Here is a 21,200-nt window from a genome sequence, read left to right on the forward strand (position 1 = left end):
GAGGTATTTCTGGTCAAGAGAAGCATAGCTGGGAACATATAAGAACACTATAGCATTAACGAAAGGCAGCAGGTCTCATAATTAGGCTCAATAGGAGGTACAAACTTAAGGTGGTACATGACTAAGGGCTCAATATCCAGCCACAAAGACCAGATAGTGGAACCCTTCTATGAAGATGTGAAATCGCAACGGCTAAAGTAAAAACAAACTATAATGTAGTTCTGGGGGACTTCAATGCTAAAGTAGGCAAGAACCAGGCTGGAGACAAGGCTTCTGCCGTTAGATGTAATGTTGCGGGATCGCTTTGTGTGTGGTCTCCGCGACGAGAACCTTCAACAGCGACTGTTCGCAGAGAAGGAGCTCACGTTTACAAAGGCCTACGATTTCGCTATTCGAGCGGAAAGCGCCGTCCAGCAGCAACAAAAGATAAAAACTGATCACGCGGAAGTCAACAAGGCAGCAGCGCACGCCAGCGACAGCGCTACGAACTCCAAGGCGCATTCTCAAGGACAACGCTGTTGGCGCTGCGATGGATCCCACAGTCCCAAGACATGTAAGTTCATCAAAACAACGTGCAATTACTGCCGGAAGCAAGGCCACATTGTTAAGGCTTGTATCTCAAGGAAGAATGCTGAGAAAAAGACGTACCAGCGCAGCATTTCCTTAGGAAATTCACAGACTGCCAACGTGACGGAGCAAACCAAACCAGACGTTTCAACGCTCCATGATCTCTGTACAGTGACAGACGGGTTCAACACCCCGAAGTTCACCCTGAAGCTTACAGTGCATGGCAAACCAGTGACTTTTGAGGTTGACTCCGGTGCAGCGTGTACCATTGTTAGCAGAGACACTTTTCAAACTGTGTGGCCAACGCACGCACCTACACTGCAGCAGGACGACATTCATCTACGCACCTGGTCAGGTCAGCAACTCCAAGTCATTGGAACAGCGACAGTTAATGTTGTTCACAAGAACGCGACTTGTCAACTACCACTTCTTGTTGTCCAAGGCACAGGATGCAGCTTGTTGGGACGCAACTGGTTTGACAAGCTGGGCATCGAGCTTCACGGCATTCACCAGACAACAAACGAAGGCATTTTGACCAAGCTGCTACGGAAGTATGATGACGTTTTTTGTGAAGACACCACGGGACACACAGGCCCACCAGTAAATCTGGAACTGAAGGAGGGGGCAAGCCCCAAGTTCTTCAAGGCACGGCCTGTGCCCTTTGCCATGCGCGCATCATCGGAGGCGCAGATTGACAAGTACGTAGAAGACGGTATTTGGGAGCCTGTCCAACACTCAGACTGGGCTACACCACTAGTATGGGTACGGAAAAAAGACGGAAGCTTGCGTGCCTGCGGTGACTACCGCTGTACCGTAAATGAGGCTGCGAAGAAGACTTCATACCCCTTGCCTACAACAGAGGAAGTGTTTAGCACTTTGAAGGGAGGGCAAGTTTTCAGCACCTTGGACTTGGCCCAAGCTTACACTCAACTTCACGTCAGTCCAGAGACAGCACAGATTCTCACAGTCAACACCACGAAGGGTCTGTACAAAGTTAACAGGCTTCCATTTGGCGTTTCAGCTGCTCGAGCAATTTTCCAGCGCTTTATGGAGACGACCTTGAGCGGCTTGCCAGGAGTATGTGTTTACCTGGATGATATCATGGTGAGTGGAGCAACAGCGAAAGAGCACAAAGACCGTCTTGCGGCAGTTCTGGAGCGGCTGGCCCAGGCAAACCTTCGACTGTGCAAATCCAAGTGTCAGTTTGGTGTGGCTGAAGTCAAGTTTCTTGGTCACAAGCTTGATGCAGCAGGGATCCACACGTCAGATGACAAGGTTGAGGCCATCGTGAAGGCACCAGCACCCACAAGTAAGCAAACACTGCAGTCTTTTCTGGGCATGCTGGCCTTCTATGACCGCTTCCTGGAGCGCCGCGCTACAGTGGCGTCAACACTGTACGAGCTGCTGGCGAAGGACAAAACTTGGAAATGGGAGCAGCGGCATCAAAAGGCATTTGATGAGCTCAAATAGTGCCTTTTGTCGAGGACTGTCTTGGCACACTATGATGAAAGCAAGCCCCTCTTAATTTCATGTGATGCTTCGCCTTATGGCGTAGGTGCCGTGCTTGCTCAGCTGGACAGTCAAGGCAGAGAGGCACCAATTGCATTCGCATCCCGGACATTGGGTTCCGCTGAGCGTAACTACGCGCAACTCGACCGGAAAGGACTTGCTGTAGTCTTTGCAGCCACTCATTTCCACAAGTACATTGTGGGCTGAGAAGTCACCTTTTTGACGGATCACCAGCCGTTACTCGGGATTCTTGGGCCACGAAAGCCTGTACCTGAGATGCTTTCGCCCAGGATGAAAAGGTGGTGCCTCAAACTCTCAGCGTACAACTACAACCTCCAGTATCGCGGCGGTAGTCGTCACCAGAATGCGGATGCGCTTAGCCGACTTCCACTACCAGACCGCATTGAAGAACCTCACCCACCTGGATACATCCTAATGTTTGAGGCGTTACCGCGACCACCGTTGACAGCTGACGTTGTATCCACACTCACTCAAGAGGACCCCATTCTTGCGGAAGTCTTTTCAGCAGTACAGAATGGCGCCGTGCAGCGATTACAGGGAGACAGGTTCACTCCATACCGAAGAAGAGCTACCGAACTTGCTATCCATCGAGGATGCATTAGCTGGGGCTCAAGAGCTGTCATACCTGCGGCAGCTCGAGAACAGGCCATGTCCTTGGTTCACGCGGGACATCGTGGAATCGTAGCCATGAAGGCTTGTGCGCGCAGTTACCTTTGGTGGCCTGGCTTGGACGCCGAGATTGAAACAACTGTCAAGTCATGTAAGCAGTGCCAGCGCACCCAGAGCGATCCCAAGAAGGCTCCAGTTCCAATTTGGACGCAGCCGACGACACCATGGCACACCTTGCATGTGGACTTCGCTGGTCCGGTGGAGGGACATACCTTTTTGGTCGTCGTCGACGCTTTCACCAAGTGGTTGGAGGTGCGACCAGTGAACAGCCCGACATCGACAGCAGTCATCAGTGTGCTGCGTTCTCTGTTCGCCACGTTCGGCATACCGCGTAAAGTTTTGTCGGACAATGGGACTGCGTTTGTGTCTTCGGAGATACAAGGCTTCTACAAAAGAAACGGCATTCGGAGTGTAACGTCAGCCCCATACCACCCTGCTACGAATGGGCAAGCAGAACGTTATGTAGGAGAACTGAAGAGGGCGCTCGCAAGAGAACCGTCCGGTTCGCTCAACGTTCGCTTGTCGCGTTTTCTGTTCAGGCAGCATACCACTGTGCATCAGTCGACAGGCATAACACCCGCTAAGGCTATGTTTGGGAGGGAGCTACCAAGCCAGTTGGACCTAGTCAACGCATCTGAAGGACAAGAGATGACACAAGCTGAGCTACCCCAAAGCCGTACACTCGTTGAAGGAGAAGCAGTATGGGTCAGGCAGTTCAGCAAAGCCAGCAGGGGGCCCGACTGGACAGAAGGAACTCTGGTTAAGAGGATGGGTCACCGATCCTGGCTTGTGCAGTGTGCAGGAAGAACGGTAAGACGCCATCTGAACCAGCTCAGGAAGCGTGCCGGGGAAGTGACCCTGGACAGACAAGCCTCAGCGACACTCACATGGGGCATGGACAGTAATACAACGGGAAACACTAGCGAAGCCATCATCACGTCAACCGGAATCTGGCACACCAAAACGTCCAGCACGGATTAGACGACAGCCTACATGGTACAAGGCATCCTTCTAAGGGGGGAAAAGTGTTGTGTCTGAGATTCCAAAGTGGACAGGTGCAGCCGCGTATTGAAATTCGCGCAACTACACGCGTGAGTTCCGCAGTGCTACGATGGGTGGCGCCACGTCCCCGGTGGGCACCTTTCGGGAGACAATCACGTGACCGTGTTTTTCCCCGCCAACTCTCTCGGCACGGTCTCCATCTTGTGCACCGCCAGTCATGTAAACCTCGGACGAATAAAGTAATTTGCAGTACTCAACAAAGTACTTAACAATACCCTTTTCTGCAAATGGGAGAGCCGGAAGTGGATGTGGAGGAGCCCGAATGGGCAGCATAAAAATTAATATGCATCATAGTATGCGGTAATCCTGGCGTCGTGAGGGATGTGGAAGTGCTCGGAAGAATAAAGTTTAGTGACCACCGCATGGTACGATCTCGAATTAGGCTAAATCTAAGGAGGGACCGTAACAAGCTAGTACGAAAGAAGCCGATTAAAGAGCTAAGAGTAGGACGTAAAGTAAAAGAATTCATGATTGCGCTGCAGAACCGATATTCAGCTCTTACCGAGGAAGCAGAGCTTCCGACACAGGAAGTCAGCGACAACCTTACACGCATTATCGCGGAGTGTGCAGTAGAAGTCGGGGCCACGATGGCTAGACAGGATACTGGTAAACTTTCCCAGGAGACAAAAAATCTAATTAGGAAACGGCAACATGACAATCTCCACACCAGCTGAGAGAATAGAAGTAGTGGAGCTTTCGAAGTTATTAAGCGTAAGACAGGTGACATACGGAAGTATTATATGGAGAGGATGGAATACGTTGTAAGGAACAGAGGTAACCTGAAAGCAGTGAAGAGGCGTCCTGGCATGGGGAAAAATCAGATTATTTTATTTATTTATTTATTTATTTATTTATTTATTTATTTATTTACAAATACTGCAGGCCCTATCCGGGCCAAAGCAGGAGTGGGTACATACATAGTACAGGTACATTAATTGCAACTACCGCTAACATATATTTGATTAGAAAAAAAAGTGCTTCGCAATTCGGAACACGACAGTAATACAGCAGTAATAAAATGTGCACACACATAAATTGATTGATTGATTGTGGGGTTTAACGCGCCGACGCAACGCAGGCGATGAGGCGCGCCGTAGTGGAGGGCTCCGGATTAATTTTGACCACCTGGGGATCTTTATCGCGCGCCGAAATCTCGTACACACGGGCGTTTTTGCTTTTCGCCTCCATCAGAAAAGCGGCCGCCGCGGCCGGGAATCGAACCCGCGACCTCGTGCTCAGCAGCGCAACGCCTTAGCCACTGAGCCACTGCGGCGGGTCACACATCAATGCAACACAATACACAAGAATAATATAACAGTAATAACATGTACACACAGCGATAGAATACACAAAGAAATTACGTACTACACATAAAATTAAAAACGAATGCAGGAAGCAGCTGCCTTCATTGCGGCAAAAAAAAATTATTAGTCAAAGGAAAGGTTGTTTGCAAGCTGAATGAACGATTCTGTTGTATTAGCGTTAACTACTTCTTCGGGTAATTTATTCCATAGTGAAATTGCATGCGGAAAAAGAGAATATTGATGTACGTTAATATTACTAAATGGTTGCCTAACTGTTTTGCTGTGGTTTGTACGATCAAACCGCATGGGGGGCTCAGTTAAGTAACTATCACGAGGTATTTTGTAGTGACCGTGGTACAACTGATATAAAAACTTAATACGAGTCACAGTTCTGCGATGAGCTAGTTTTTTTTAATTTTGCCCTGTCGCGAAGAACGGACACGCTGGAAAAACGCGAGTATGTGGAGTATATAAACCGCAAGGCTAAATTTTGCACCCTTTCTATTTTACTGATTAAGTATTTTTGATGCGGGCTCCATATCAGATCCGCATATTCTAATTTTGGTCTAACGAGAGCTTTGTACGCTGTTAACGTAACGGCCGATGATGTACGACGCAATTTTCGTTTCAAAAATGCCAGCTTTTTTAGCGCATTGCTGCAAACGTTTTCTATATGGGGTTCCCAACTTAAATTGCTTGCGAGTGTAACACCTAAATATTTCACTCGCTGGGTTTTACTTATATAAGCATTATTAATAGTATAAGAAAATTCCAAAGGTTCTTTTTTGTTGGTAAATGTAATAGCCGCCGTCTTAGAGGTATTAAGCTTCAAGCCCCATGTTTCACACCATACACTAATTGAGTGCAACGCATCATTGAGTCTTATTTGATCGGAGTGTTGAGTTACATTGGCATAAACAACACAATCGTCCGCAAACAGTCGGATCTTCACAGGCGATTGAACAGATAAGTAGATATCATTGATATCGACTAAGAACATTAATGGACCGAGCACTGATCCTTGTGGCACTCCTGAGTGCACATCCAATGTATCGGAAACGCAGTCATTCACAGCCACGTATTGTTTTCGGGAGGACAAGTAACATGCTATCCAACGGACAATATTGCGCTCAATGCCCATAGAGAACAGTTTGGTTATTAAGTCAGCATGCGGAACTACATCAAACGCTTTGGAAAAGTCCAAAAACACTGCGTCAATTTGACCCCTCATATTCAGTGCATTTACAAAATCATCCGTTATCTCAGCTAACTGTGTTTTGGTGGATAAACCAGCCCTAAAGCCATGTTGATGCGCATGAAGTAAATGATTATTCTCTAGATGTGTCATAATTGCCTTAAATAAAATATGCTCGAGCAGTTTACAAATTGTGGATGTCAAGGACACTGGCCTGTAATTATTTAATTCTAAAGGGGACCCAGACTTGTGAATCGGAACTATCCTTGCAGCGCGCCAGTCATCGGGTATCACACAGGTTTCTAAAGATGTTTTATATATGACATATAAGTACTCGGCCACCCAGGTTGCGTATCTGTTGAGAAAAAACATTACATATTTTGTCCGGACCTGATGACTTTTTGATGTCTAGATTACGCAAAAGACTAAGAATACCGTTTTTGCTTAAATTTACTTCGGGCATCGGGTTACGAAGCGTGTAAGGATTCAAGTGTGCGTGCGATGCGTTCATGGTAAAAACTGACTGAAAGAACGCGTTGAATTCATTGGCAATGGTAAAAGGATCGTCAATGCTTACGCCAGATGGTCTGATCTCTGTGATGCCATTTTTATCTTTAGATAAATATTGCCGAATTTCTTGGGTTGTTCCGACATGAAAGAAGTCAATGTACAAGAAAAGAACTGGTCTCTTGCAGCACGGACTTTTCTTTAAAATTGCGTACCATACTTTGAAGTTGTTTCATGTCGCCACGTTTTCGAGAGCGTTTTATCTTGCGTTTCAGGTGTATCAGATCACGATTCATCCACGGGTACTCCCTGTTGATGCGCTTTTTCTTTAAAGGCACGTAGGTGCTTTCACAATGAATGACCATGTCCTTAAACCTTGACCACAGCTCATTAACGTCATTTGTGTCATTAAAAGAAGGGAATAAAGATTCCATATAGCTAATAACGGCATCGTTATCCGCATGCGTGTAGTCTCTTACAAATGTCTCAGAAGGTTTAACGTACGATCGCAAACCCGAAATAGGACACTCAAGAAGACGTAACTGATGATCTGATATCCCATCCTTAACGCTGACGGAGCAATCTGGAAGCGAGCTACTAGCAAACACAAGGTCAAGTAGAGCAGAGCTGGAAATTCTTGTAGCATCGGAAACCAATTGGGTTAATGAAAACGTAAATGCAGTTAGTAGTAATGATTCACTATTTTTGATATCTTTTCCGTCATGAGAAAGGCTGCACCAGTTAATTCCGGTAAGGTTAAAATCGCCTGTTATAAGGATGTGTGAACGCGAATTTGTATTTTGCAACAGATATTCATATAATGAATCTAAGTATTCTGGGGGAGCATTTGGAGGCCGATAGACACCTCCTAATATTATAGTTTTCCCAAAAAACTTTAATTTGCACGAAATGCTTTCGTGATCATCGATGCCATTTAAACGTGTAAATTTAATGTTATTTTTAATTGCGATTGCAACTCCGCCGCCCCTTGATCCCCTGTCCCTACGAATAAGCGTATACGAAGAGGGAATTATTTCTGAATTTTGCACATCGGAATGCAGCCAGGTTTCGGTGATCACTAGGACATGTGGTTGATAAGTCAGAATTATATCTTCAAGGTTCTGTATCTTATTCAGCACACTGCGTGCGTTTAACGAAACAAGTCGGAGCGTCTTGACGGATTCTCGTCATTTCTTATCGCGCTTACGCGTGTTTGCACGTGTGGACCGCTTAGACGACAGTTCGGGTTGCGCCGGCGCAGTGGATTTCGACAACTCCACTCTGCAATTGCGCGTCGCATCCCATACGTACACCCTGTCATCAACTTTGAGCTTATCGTAACGAAGCGAAACCTTAGAACCGCTGCTCTTTTCTTCAGCCGCGGAACGCCATAATTTTGCACGAATATCCCGAACGTTTTTTGAAAAGTCCTCCGATATTGCTATTTTTGTGCCCTTTAGTTTGAAGCAGGAAGACATAACCTTTGTTTTGTCTACGTAGTTGAAAAATCTTAAAATGACGGGACGATGTCGCTCTGCGTGTTTTAGGCCGATTCGGTGAATACGCTCTATTGAGTTTACTTCGACACCTAGAATCTTTTTAAAAATTTCTTTGTTAACTTTCCGCTCAAGTTTTTCTGAGTCCTCGTCTTGATCTTCTTTTACGCCATATACTAGAATGTTGTTGCGACGGCTTCTATTTTCGAGGTCATCTACCTTTGCGACTAACTCAAGAACTAGTTTGCTCGTGTTGTTGCAAGCTTCGTCCACTTTCTCCAACCTTTGCTCACATTTCTCAATTCGACACAGTTCTTGCTCAATATTAGTAATCCTTGTTTGAATATCTCCGACTGCCGATTCAACCTCTTCCAAATTATTTGTCAGCAAAGCCAGAGTCTTGTTTGTCTTTGTTTGCTCTTTCAAAATTTTCTGAAGTATTTGACTGTTTAACTGCGTCTCAGACTCTGAATCAGAAGAAGAGGAGGGACCAGGATTCAGCGCTATGTCTCCAGATGTCAATAGCAATAACCTGATGACATGCAAACAGTTACACAATAGACCGAGTAAACACTGTGTTCTTGGTAACACCGTCAATGTGACTGAGTCGTCTCTAATAGAGGAAGTTGAATATTTGTCACCAACCTGGACAAAAAGAATCGGGATGAGCATCCGTCTGCAAGCGGTGTCACCAAGCCCACTGAAACAGTCTTGCCAGGGCGTCCAGTATTTATGCCCGAATTGGTCGCTATCCGATGATGTCACCGAGCTGATACGCTGATACGCTTGATGCACGTGGGGCGCAGTTTCTTGAAGCAGCCGTGGCGGTGGCGTGATGACCAAGTCAGCCGGCGCATGCTCACCAGAAACCCTTTCGAACGTTGGGTCAGTTGATCCCACGACGAAATGCGCCCGCCAGGCGATCTGGACAAAAAGAATCGGGATCAGCATCCGTCTGCAAGCGGTGTCACCAAGCCCACTGGATGACCCGGAGATATATGCATTTAAGACAAGCAAGGCAATGTCGTCACAAATAGGGATCAATAGTCACAGTAGCCGGAGAGTTCTGTAGGGATTTGTACAGTAGCCGGGTCATCCAGGATAATGGCGAACGAGAAAGTAGTTCAGAGGAGATAGACATCCCCCCAATAACGATTGAAGAAGTAAGAAAGGCTTTGAAAGAAAGTAAAGGGGCAAAGCACCTGGTGAGGATCAGATAACAGCAGACCTCTCGAAGGATGGCGAAGAAATTGTACTTGAAAACTGGCAAACCTGTATACGCAATGCCTAATTACCGCAAGCGTACCGTAATCTGGAAAGAACGCGAACATCATCCTAATCGATAAGAAAGGTAACATGAAGGACTTAAAAAATTACAGGCCGATCAGCTTAATCTCAGTCGTCTACAAGGTACCTACCAAGGTAATCGGTAGCAAAATTTCTAAAACCTTAGATTTCAGGCAACCTAAAGAACAAGCAGGGTTTCATAAATGTTATTCAATAATGGACCATATTCACACGATCAATCATGTGATAGAGAAGCACGCTGGGGATACTGAACCCCTATATATAGAATTCATCGATTCTGAGAAAGCATTTGACTCGGTCGAAAACTCAGCCGTCATTCAGGCACTACGGATCCAGGGTGTAGATGAGCCTAACGTAACAATACTAGAGTATATCTACAATGGGTCCGAAGCTGCCATCATCCTCCATAAGAAAAGCGGCAAAATATTTATTAGTAAAGGCGTTATAAATGGAGACACAATCTCTCCAATGTTATTCCCTGCAATTTTACAAGAAGTATTCAACACGTTTGATTGGGAACAGGTAGGATTAGGGGTTAATGTAGAATACCTCAGTAACCTGAGATTTGCTGATGACGTTGCCTTACTAAGTAGCTCGGGGGAGGAATTGCAAAGCACGCTTTCCGCACTAGACAAAAAGAGTAGAACCATGGGCCTGAAAATATTATGCAGAAAACCAAATTAATGATCAATAACTTAGGCACAGCACCGCGGTTTAGGATAGGTGGCGAGGTAGTTGAAGTGGTAAGCGAATATATTGAGGGAGACGTCAAAGGCCGCCGTCACCCAGAAGAGACGTCACAGAGTCAGTCGGAACGGGGCGTTTATTCCGAGAGGCAACCGGAAATTCCAGCCCGAGGAATGATGATGTGGATGAGAATGAAAAACAGATGAGGTGCGACATGAATCAGATTCAGAACCAGAAAAGGTTTATTGTGCAAAATTCAGATGACATGTGCAAGATATACCGAAAGAGGTCCCCTAGTCAGAGACTAAGGGGACCTCTTCTACAATGTAGAAGTGAAGAAAAAATTGTAATGTATATAGCAGAGAGACAGAACTACAGCAAAATGCAATTGAGACAAATAAAGTAGGAATATACACTTGTAATCTCACAGAAACAATTGAAAACCAATAACACGCTTATTACATAAACAAGTCATTACAGAACGCCACTCAAAATGATCAAGAAACAATTAGGAAACAGAAAAACAGGCTAGTTTGTCGACATGATATGCTTTTTTAACTTCGATTTAAGTACATTCAGGGAGCGAGATGCTTTAATGTCAGAAGGAAAACTATTCCAAAAAGAAATTCCAGAAAAATAAACGGTTTGCTTGCCGTAATTAGTGCGAACTTTGGCAAGAGAAAGTTATTGTTTAAGGCAAACCTTGTGACATTCCTATTTGATGGAATCGCATTTAAGTGCGGAAGTTGATTGTTTTTAATTGTATACATATAAATACCAAGGTTATATTTAACTAGTTCTGTTACAGTTAATATATTGTTTTCGTGAAGCAATGACGTAGCGTTATTGAGAAATGGGCTTGACGTGGCAATTCTTATCGCTTGGTTTTGAATTGTCTGAACTGAAGTAAGATGAGTGGTGTAAGTGTGACCCCATGAAGTAATACAGTAAGAAATGTGTGAATGAACAAAAGAAAATACAGTGACATTAGTATTCAGGGATTGAAATAACAGCGGGATTTAATCAGTATTCTAACGCCATACGTCATTTTTTTACTAATATATGCTATGTGTCGGTGGTATTTCAAGTTACTATCGAGTTCAACTCCTAGGAATCTACAGCAGTCGCTTACAGGGATGTCATTGCGAGCAATTTTAATGGGAGGGATAGAAGGTAAATGTTTTTGCGGTGAAGAGAAGACAACAAATTTTGTCTTAGACGCATTAATTTGGAACATGTTATTACTGCACCACCGAGCCAGTTGTGACAGGTCAGAATTTATTTTTTCAGTTAAGGGCATAACACTCGTATCGGAGTTAAAAATTGTGGTGTCGTCTGCGTATAATATGCAACTGGATGAAGAGAGGCAATTCGGCAAATCATTATTGTAGAGTAAAAACAAAATTGGCCCCAGAATGGAGCCCTGGGGTACGCCAATGTTAGATAATTTGGTTGAGGAATACGCATTTGAAATTACCACCTTCTGTGTACGGTTATGGAGATAGCTACGCAATAATAGTAACGGTTGGCCAGTTATACGAAGCGCTTCAATTTTATGAAAAAGAATGTGATGATTGATCGTATCGAAAGCTTTAGTTAGGTCGATGAAAATGCTTCCATGGTGATGATAATGGTCGTGAGAAGCAGACGGAGTGCAAGGTGGATTCGACACGAAAGTAGCAGGCACCTTCCATGTGTCCTTAAAGCGAGCACTATCGTAGAGCGCGCACTAATGCTCACAATATCTACTTAGGCCAAGTTGGGACCCCGGATCCTAAACATGAGGCAGAGATAAGTAAAAGGATAAGAAGGGGGTGGAGTGCATACGGCAGACATTCTGAGATAATGAATGGCAGCCTACCATTTTCACTGAAGAACAATGTGTATGACAGCGGCATCTTACCGGTGCTCACCTACGGGTAGAAACTTGGAGGTTCTCTAAGAGGGTTCAACTTAAATTGAGAACGACTCAGCGGGCAATGGAGCGGAAGATGATAGGTGTCACATTAAGGGACAAGACGACAGCGGAGTGGGTCAGGGAACAAACGCGTGTTAAAGACATATTAGTAGAAATTCCGAAAAAGAAAAAGACGTGAGCAGTTCATGTAATGCGATGGCAAGATAAACGTTGGTCATTAAGGGTAAGAGAGTGGATTCCTAGAGAAGACAAGCGTTGCAGGGGGCGGAAGAAAGTTAGATGGGTAGATGAGATCAAGAAGTTTGAGGGGACAAATGGTAGCAGTTAGTACAGGACCGGGGTAATTGGAGATTAATGCGAGAGGCCTTTGCGCTTCAGTGGCTGTAGGTAGGCTGCTGCTGCTGATGATGATGACCATTCATTTGGGTGTATCCTTGTGTACGTTTTTGTTCAGAGGGTATGAGTTTTCTCCTGCTTTTGTATTTTCCGCCTCTGTATTCTGTGTGTCCGGGTGTTATCCAATGAACGGACATGAAGGGGTCATTAGTTATGGCCGGAGGTATGTCGTCCCTCGCTGCTTGCGCCATCTCTCTGTTTTGGTTCCACGTCGGCTTTCTGATTGTCTGTGTCTCGGGAGCTCTCCCGGGATTCCTAGCGCGTGGCTCCTTCGACTCCGCTGACGCTACGGTCCAGGCCTGAAGCGTCTTGAAACCTTCAGCCTACTTTAGGCCGTCGGTGTGTACTGCGAGATTGTCAGTCCGGTCGAATAAAGATAATTTTCCTTGATTCATCGCACTACCGACGACGACTTCTGGGCTATCAACGCCAACGTAATGGTGACCAAACTAACAGTCACTCAGAGCCCATATGGCGCTAAGAGGGCAATCCATCCATATCGGTCAACAAACCTGAATTGATCGGGATGCTTCCTTATTACGATATTTTTACTCCCTCAATCCAACACCGTGAGGATCACGTCGTAGCCACAGGCGAGGTCCTCCACAGGCAGTTCTGGGTTTGTTTACAGACGCTCGCCACCTTCGCCGCCATCTGAGCATTTGCGCAATTTCTGCCGTGGCAACTCCCTAAGACGTATTACCATCACTAGGCCCCGATTGGTTCCCTTCACCAATTACTTGGACCCTCAGTAGACAGGTGGGTGGCGCCGCCGCACTGTTGTCACGGTCTCGGTTCCTCGGTTCCCTCTATTGCCAGCGAGAACCGAGCTTCCCCCTTCCCTGTTTCTTGTACTGCGCCTTGTGGGAACGTAATCTCCTAGTTTTGCTGATGTATATTGACGTGGCTTTCTCCGCCGTGTTATCCAAGGATACCTGGCCAGTGAGGGTGCAGGCCATGATCCAGGTACTGCCCTCGCGCAACTTCAAGTAGCGACTTTAATCTCGGCTCAGTGCTGACTTGAGCTATGTGCAACCAGCAACATCACCATTTTGTTAAATAAGCTAACCTGCGAGGCATCTAAACTGTAATGAAGTTAGCGTGCAAGCCGCGCGTAAAACTGCTCTAGTCATGATCTTTCTTCTTAGGCACCGCTAGGATTTGTTTTCGGTGCTCACTCCGGGGAGATATTGTTCCTTCAGCCCAGGATTATGTAATTGCGCAAAGAAAAACTGCTTCTGTGAGTTATCGGCGCCGGTTGTGGCCACCACATTTCTTCCGATGAACAGAAACAGACAGATACAGATACGTGACTGCGTGGGAACAAGAACAACCTGAAGCATAACATTTGTCCGTTGGGGTCCATCAGCGCAGGCATCAATATAAACATCGATAATCAGAATGAGCGAGCGTATGTGCTGAGGCCTTCTCAACAATCTGCATTGCTGTTTACTTCTTGGACTCCAGCCCTACAATTTGCAAAACGTATGAGCTGTAAGACCGATGAGCATGCCTTGAATACCGTTTTTGAAATTATATATCCTCTAGCTAAACACTAAATATTTCGTCAAAAGGGACTTCGTTCATTTAGGCGAAAAAACGAGTAGCAAATATGTGGCCGCGCTGTGGTCTGGTGAATTAATACACCTTGTGAACTATTGGTTCTTGCGATCATCACAGCGTCGGTGGATTTTAATTCTTTGTAAAGTATAAAAACTTCTTGGAATCTTTTCTTTCCTTCTTGTGCTACACTTTGTGAAAGTGAAAATTGCACAGGTAAATGAATGTTAGAGTCACTGAGATCAAGTCAGTCAAGCGTCGTAACACAATATAGATATCGCAGAGCTACGTTTACTTTGTTAGGCTTCATACACTTCGCAAATTAACCCCCGAAAATGCAGGGAAAAACTCACGCGCAGGTGTTCAGTAGGGAAGCAGTTGTAGGCGAGCATGACCGGACACATAGTTAAGATTCAGTATCGTTGCTCGTGATATTCACATAGTTGCGGTGTTAGTAATCTTCGTCGTATGCATCAGAGAGGTCGTCGTCTTTGCGGTGAGCGGTGGATGCAAAGTCGCCATCAGAATTGTATACATTCACCAGCAGCGGTTTTCGGACCTGCATGCAGTCTCGGGAAGGAATGGCAAACGTGTGGCCATATCTTCAACTGTCCACCATGGCGTCTAGAGAATTCGGCGGCCACGCTTACATCTATCAGGGAAGATGGATTTTCACCTTTAGCGTTTGCGCCGACGTTTTTTACATGCTCGGTAGCGCCTTACAACAACGCTGGAAATTGCTTTGATTGAGTAGCAGCCTTGGAGGCACGACTGGTATAGAACCTCTGCCCGTTCTTAAGAAAGCACCCAAACTATACAATCGCACTTTATTATAAGACGACAAAGACAATGGCGTTGAATAGCATCATCATTTGACAATGGAACGGTGTGGGGTACAGCCGAAAAAGGGGCATCCTTCAGCAGGTGTTAGATAACAATCTTATAGGCGCAAACCCTTACGTAATTTGTCTACAGTCGGCTCAGTAACCAAATTAGCCATTTACAAAACGTTCGCCCCTAAGTGCCAAAACCCACCTGCAACCTCCATTCCTTCTCGCCGTGATGTTGCACCGCAAGAACACGACATAAGAAACGATGTGAATCCCATAGTATTCGAAACTGTCCCAGACGTTAAGTGGCAAACTAGTACCTTTAACTGGCTGGGTCACTGTTTCCCGTTAGGGTGGGCCCAGGCAGAGCTGACAGGGGAAGAGACACCGACACACACTGGTATCAGCAGCTCACAGTTAAATTTAATCAAAAAGGGTTTAAACGGTGTCGGCTCTCCCTCACCGATCTCGAAGACGGGGTAGCGTCGGCGGTAGAGCGGTACCAGGTCAGGTAGAAGCATGTCAGGCGGGTGGCTGGTTGAAGGCCGTGGAGGCGAGATACTTCGCTCTCGCGCCATGGCACAGGGGAGGTGCACGTTAACAGCTGGATCGGGGGGTAGAGCTCTCGAGACGGAGAACGGGTACCCCGCTGTGGTGTGGAGGGGATCCCAGAGTGAAGCTTCGCGCTTCTTGGTCCGTGTTGGTGGAAGGTGCAGGGAGCGGCGTGTCGTTCACGGGCCGGAATGCTGGAGCGCGCTATCGGATTTCTCCTACCACGGCTTTGTCAGGGGGAATTGCTTGGTGTCGGGTAGAGAAGGGGAGCCGGGGCTTGTCTCGACGCCTTCTAATACCCTCCGCGGGTTGTGTGGAAGAAGGGATGGCCCGTTGGGGAACAAAGGGGGTCCGGCCGGTCATTGTTCACTCTCCACAGGTACGTGCCGCCTCCACCAGCGTTGCGGGTCCTTCTAGGTCGGCTTGGGTTCATCTCGGCGACGGACAGCGTTGAATGCACGTGGATCGGTACGACCGATGGTACCGGTGGCAAACACGGAACGTCACACCCACCTATACACAAGAAGACTTTTAAAGACGGTAGTCTTTCTTTGGCTACTTAAACCCAGAAATTTTGGTCCGTCTTTATGTCTGTCTGTCTGTCTGTATACCTGTCTGGCTGTCTGTCTGTCTGTAACTCGATTCAGCCACCCGGCCAAAGTAAAAAGCTTACTGCGCAATAGTCAATAGTCTATATACTCACAGCCAAATGGAAACGTATAAGCCCGGTTTATATGTTCATACTTGTCAACTTTGTCGAACAAGAACATGACATTTCGCAAATATAAGACAGGAAATTAGTACACAATGGATATTTGCAAAGTTCTTTTATGAAAAAATTCCTGGATGTCTGAAGTTTCGATAGCAAACCATATTCTATATCTACTGAAGAACAAGGCGTACCGCCTGCTGTTGCCCGCGCCACCTCCGGGCGGCATATGAGAAATCACGCGGCAACAGCACAGAAAGGGAAAAGCATTGAAGGACTATGGTTTCACGTTCTGCTTCGAACGCCCGTGGAGCACGGCCACGCGGTTCTATAAACGTAGAAGTCGGAAGCCTCGATTTTACGCGCGTCTCCGCCGTACTGCAGCAGTGGCATCAAGGATCCCCGCCTGTAGCAGTGGAAAGCGGTAAATTGAAATCGCCTTGAGCAAACCTTTAGTGTGTTCACCTTGGGATAAGCGCGACGGAACAGGAACAGCATGAGAGGAGAGCGGGAAAGCGAAGGGGGGCATTTCCTTGGCAAATGTCTACAAAGACTATCGTCTTTTGACATTTGCAACGAAAGGAGCATATACGCCTGCAATTTTTTTGTTGCAGCAAAGGTCTTGATGCGCACGATTTGAGGCACATTGCGTGAATGGCCAGATAAGCAGTGCAGGGGACGACACACGGTCGACACATATAGTGTATTCACCAAGCACATGGGTGGCACTTACTGGACAACAGGGATGCGTAGGCATCGTTTAAAGCTCCTTACCCCACGCCATTTGCGTTTTGTAACTTAGAAGCTTGACCCAAGCAAATGTGAACGTACATCTTCTCGAGAACAAGAGATGAACTCTGCAATTTAGAATTTTCCTCTCAGATACACAGGACAAACGCCGCTTCGCTACGATACAGCGTTGCCCCCCTGCCTCGTAGGGCATAACTGTACGTCAGCTGGGGTGTTCGTCACTGGTGTTTGGGAAGGTTGTATCCTCGAGCACGGCTCCAGGTGAAGCGTCCCTGAACTGGTTCGTAGCTGGGCCTCCGCGTTTCAGGGACAATGGGCGGCGCCTGTCTGCCCCACCACTCCCCTTATGAAGTCCTGGCTCACCCTCTACTTCACCGAATGCAATTTTCAGCTTGTTGAAGTTTGCGATTTTTTCGGGTTTCATCCAAATTCCCCTGATTCGGCACGTGACATTAGGTAGCTTTTCGGCTATTTGGAACGTTCCTTTCCATTTCGGCGCGAGCTTCTTAGGCACACCGCGGGCTTGGCCATCCTGTTTGACGTAGACTGGGTCGCCTGCCGGAAGGCCGGCGTCTTGGCTCTTTCGATGTGCGACTTTCTTTTCTCCGCCGCTTTGTTCAGGGCCTCAGCCGCGAGTTTGTGCGAGATCGAATGGCGTGGAGCCGGCTTCGTGCAGTAGTCGTCCATGATGTTATAGTGCGTTCTTGGAGAGCTTCCAACAAATGATCGGGATTGCGGTCTCGCGGCCGTGAAGGAGGAAAAACAGGGTTTCGTTTGTGCCCTCTTGCACTGCCGTGTTGTATGCGTGCACAGCTCAAGGAAGCCCCCTCTCCGAATTTCTTTGGTCGTGTGCTAAGTAATCATTACAGACCGGAACTTAAGGCACGAAAAATCCTGGATTTAGTTGCCTATAATAGACACTCTGAAGTTCCATTTAGACATATATAGGCACCAAATACTCTCGATTAGGCATATATAAGCTGAATCCCTATTTGCTTCAGAAGCATATTTTAGCACCAGTTTTGGACTTGCAGTGAAACCGCGGACAAATAATGTGCAGCGGGAAAGTAGTTTTATTTCCTTCCGGAAATTGGCAGTACAAGAGTTCAGATTTTAAAATGTACGCAAAATTTACGGTGACTCATCACCAAAAGAAACAATTGAAAGCCATGGAAAACCACACCAATTTCAATGGTTTGCTTCTTGAAGTTGTACCCCTTTCAGTCGATAATTGTGGGCGAAGAAACAACGCTCAACTTCCATTGAACTTGGGGGAGCGTTGTTGTACTTCGGGACGCTATTTCATCTGGAATATCCAAATTCACAATTTTGGCTGCTCAGAACATTCGGAGGTTATTGAAGCACGTGAAATACACAAATTTTATGTCAGCCAGATTTATTAAACCGGTCATTCCAGGATAGTGGCAGATCTGTCCTGAACCTCGAAAATGAACTCAGCATACTTAGATAGAGTGGCACCACCTCTCTCTGCTGCTGAAACGCTTTCAGCTAAGAGTTCGAAATAAGCACACGAATGTGCCCTGTCACGTTGAACTGTAGCGTGGAGCGAATACCTTTGGCAGCGACGCTTTTGTCCATTGCAAAGGTATTGATTGAAACCGGAGTGTTTTTGGTGTAGCTTTCTGCCCTCAGCCGAGTTCCTGAAGGTGTAACAACGAGCTCTGGAGGAAGAAGCACGATCGGTAACTGCCCCTTGAAAACATAGCTGCGCATCGAAGAAAGATCCTTACTGTAATGTATTATTCTTTGACGGAGATGAGCGACCACCTAACCTCCTCACAACTCCGTTTACTCCCATGGATTGTGCTGGGAAATGCAATAATTCTGTACAAATTACACAGCTATTCTGTTCTGCAGAAGCGGAGGACTACTGAAGCTGCTGGAATAATACCATTCAGTAACTATGTACTATACACGGATTATCAATTTTAGACAGCGCGCAAGATTCTTCGGAACTAATTCCCGCAAACGCCCTTAAAGTGTACCCGGCCGCGGCAGATCACGGGTTTCACGACTAGACTACTTGTAAAGTGCTGAGATCCCCATTCCTAAGCTCCGTTTGTCGTTCCTTCTTCGTGGTACGCGTACTGCATCTTGCCAGCCGGCGTTGCATCCTTTATCGGCGGCTCACAATGCACGTGTTTGTGGCATCACCTTAAAATTTTGGTGTGTCAGATTTGCACGTGCTTCCCTCAGCAGGCATCTTCGAGTTTGAGCGGCATGTACCCGCTGTGTAGCGTTTATGTTTTGTTTTCTGTCTTTTTATTCTGTCAGCTATAGATAGGGCACGTGGGCAGAAGTTTTCCCTGGTGGCCCGTGGACAGAGCACGCAAGAAGGAAATAGAACAAAATAGTCCGCACGAACGGGGTGTATTGACATGACGACGCAGCAAGAGCTCGCGTTCAGGGGCCAGGAGCTATTGCACTCATATGGGACACGTGATTAGGGCTCCACCCCGTCTGACGCCTGCGAGCGTCACCTGAAATGGGCTCAGCGAAAGTTGTTTTCTCTCTCTCTCTCTCTCTCTCTCTCTCTCTCTCTCTCTCTCTCTCTCTCTCGGTGAGCTTGGCTCCCTGCGCACGGGTTTCTGGCGGCTCGGTCGAGGTGGCAAGTTCCAGGTGGGGCTGGCTTAGGCACGGTTTGGGCTTTTTGCGTGTTTGGTGCTGCTCGTGAATGTTTCTCGCAAACGGCGTGAAGCATACACCCCGTTGCGGGGTGCTGAAGCCAGAATAGTCTGTGCAGAACATCGACTCAAAAAATCCAAAAAGAGGCATACATAACACAGGAAAAGCCATTTTTAGGCTCCAAAAAGCCCATATAGTCAAAATGGGCACTATACGCACAATAAACTATTGCTTAAAATGCCCCCCTTCCCTTAGTACGAGCCTATAGGGTAAATAGGCTTGAGACGGACTGAAGGTAAAAAAAGAAGGCATTTGGCCTAAAGCTCCGGTCTGTAGTAATGAGACAACATGGTCACAAGTGTTCGATTCATCTTTCCTCTGCACCGTTAAACTCGGCGTGATACGCGGCGGTCTGCTATTTCTTTATACCGAAAATGTCGTACGTCCCCTTCATAACGCGTGAGACAAATTTCTGGCCCTGATCAGTTAGTAGCTGATTGTTGACGCCGTATCTAGTTATCACTCCTTCGACGAAAGCGTGCGTATGGTTTTGCGCCTTCTGGCCTGCCAGTGGGAAGGCATCTGCCTAACGGCTGAAGTTGTCTACAAAAGAAGTATGCACTTGCTGACGGCAGTGGTAATCGGTAAGGGCCCCACTATGTCGCTGTTCGCTGGATCGGTGCCTGAAGTTCCCCGAACAACTACAAAGGAGAACGCTTTTGTTTCTTTGTGGTTTTGTGAGGAGTCTAAAAGCGGCACTTGCGACAATAATCTAACACGTCTCCCCGCATTGCCGGCCAAACGTAGGCAATGCCTATCCTCAGAAGGGTTTTACGTGCATCTCAGTAGTAAGCGAAAGAGCATCGTGATGCACACGCAGGCGCTCGCCTATAATTTATGCAGACACTACTAGACTTCCCGTACTTCCGCCTGCTTTGTCTCTGCACCTCAGTAGACCACCATCGTCCATGTAATATTGTCCGTCACTGTCGCCTGCTTGGGGTGATAAGACAATTTTCTGAATATCGGGATCGTCGAGCTGCTTCCCGGTCATGCGGAACTCCTCGACCGATAGAAAAATGTGTCTATGCTCGTACAAGCGCCCTGCTCAAGGTGTTAGCGTTTTGATGCATTTTGCCTTTCCAGTGAACGACTTCAAACTAGTACTCCTGCAAGAGGAGGCTCCACCTTGCCATCCTAGAGTTGGTGTCGCGAGCATTCATTAGACATTTGAGCAGCTCGCAGTCCATGACAATCTTAAAGTGCCGTCCGTATAGGAAACACAGAGAGTGGTGTACCGACCAAACTACGGCGTGGCACTCCTGCCACCGTATTTCTGTTCCGCAGAGTTCAGCTGCCTGCTCGCGTACGCCACGGGGGTTCTTTGCTGTCAAACTCCTGCGATAACACCGCCCCTATCGCCAACTTTGAGGCGTATGTGGTGTGTGAGAATGGCCTGCTGAAATCTGGGAGCTTCAGCAAGGGAGCCTCCGTCGGCTTGCGTTTCATAGCCG

At 46.9% G+C, this 21,200-nt stretch overlaps 1 protein-coding gene across 1 annotated transcript; it reads left to right on the forward strand.

Annotated features, from left to right (window-relative positions):
- The first annotated feature begins 1,668 nt into the window (after window positions 1–1,668).
- On the forward strand, window positions 1,669–2,037 carry LOC144166428 (uncharacterized). The gene has a single exon (XM_077695953.1). The coding sequence runs from the start codon at window positions 1,669–1,671 to the stop codon at window positions 2,035–2,037; it is 369 nt and encodes a 122-aa protein (XP_077552079.1).
- Window positions 2,038–21,200: the final 19,163 nt, after the last annotated feature.

This window comes from Haemaphysalis longicornis, unplaced genomic scaffold, assembly GCF_048455015.1.
Source record: "Haemaphysalis longicornis isolate Haplotype H1 unplaced genomic scaffold, Haemaphysalis longicornis Haplotype H1 scaffold_17, whole genome shotgun sequence".
In the NCBI taxonomy this organism is placed as follows: domain Eukaryota; kingdom Metazoa; phylum Arthropoda; class Arachnida; order Ixodida; family Ixodidae; genus Haemaphysalis; species Haemaphysalis longicornis.

Coding starts and splice junctions, on each gene's coding strand:
- LOC144166428 (XM_077695953.1), top strand. CDS start 1,669: ATGGTGAGTGGAGCAACAGCGAAAGAGCACAAAGACCGTCTTGCGGCA.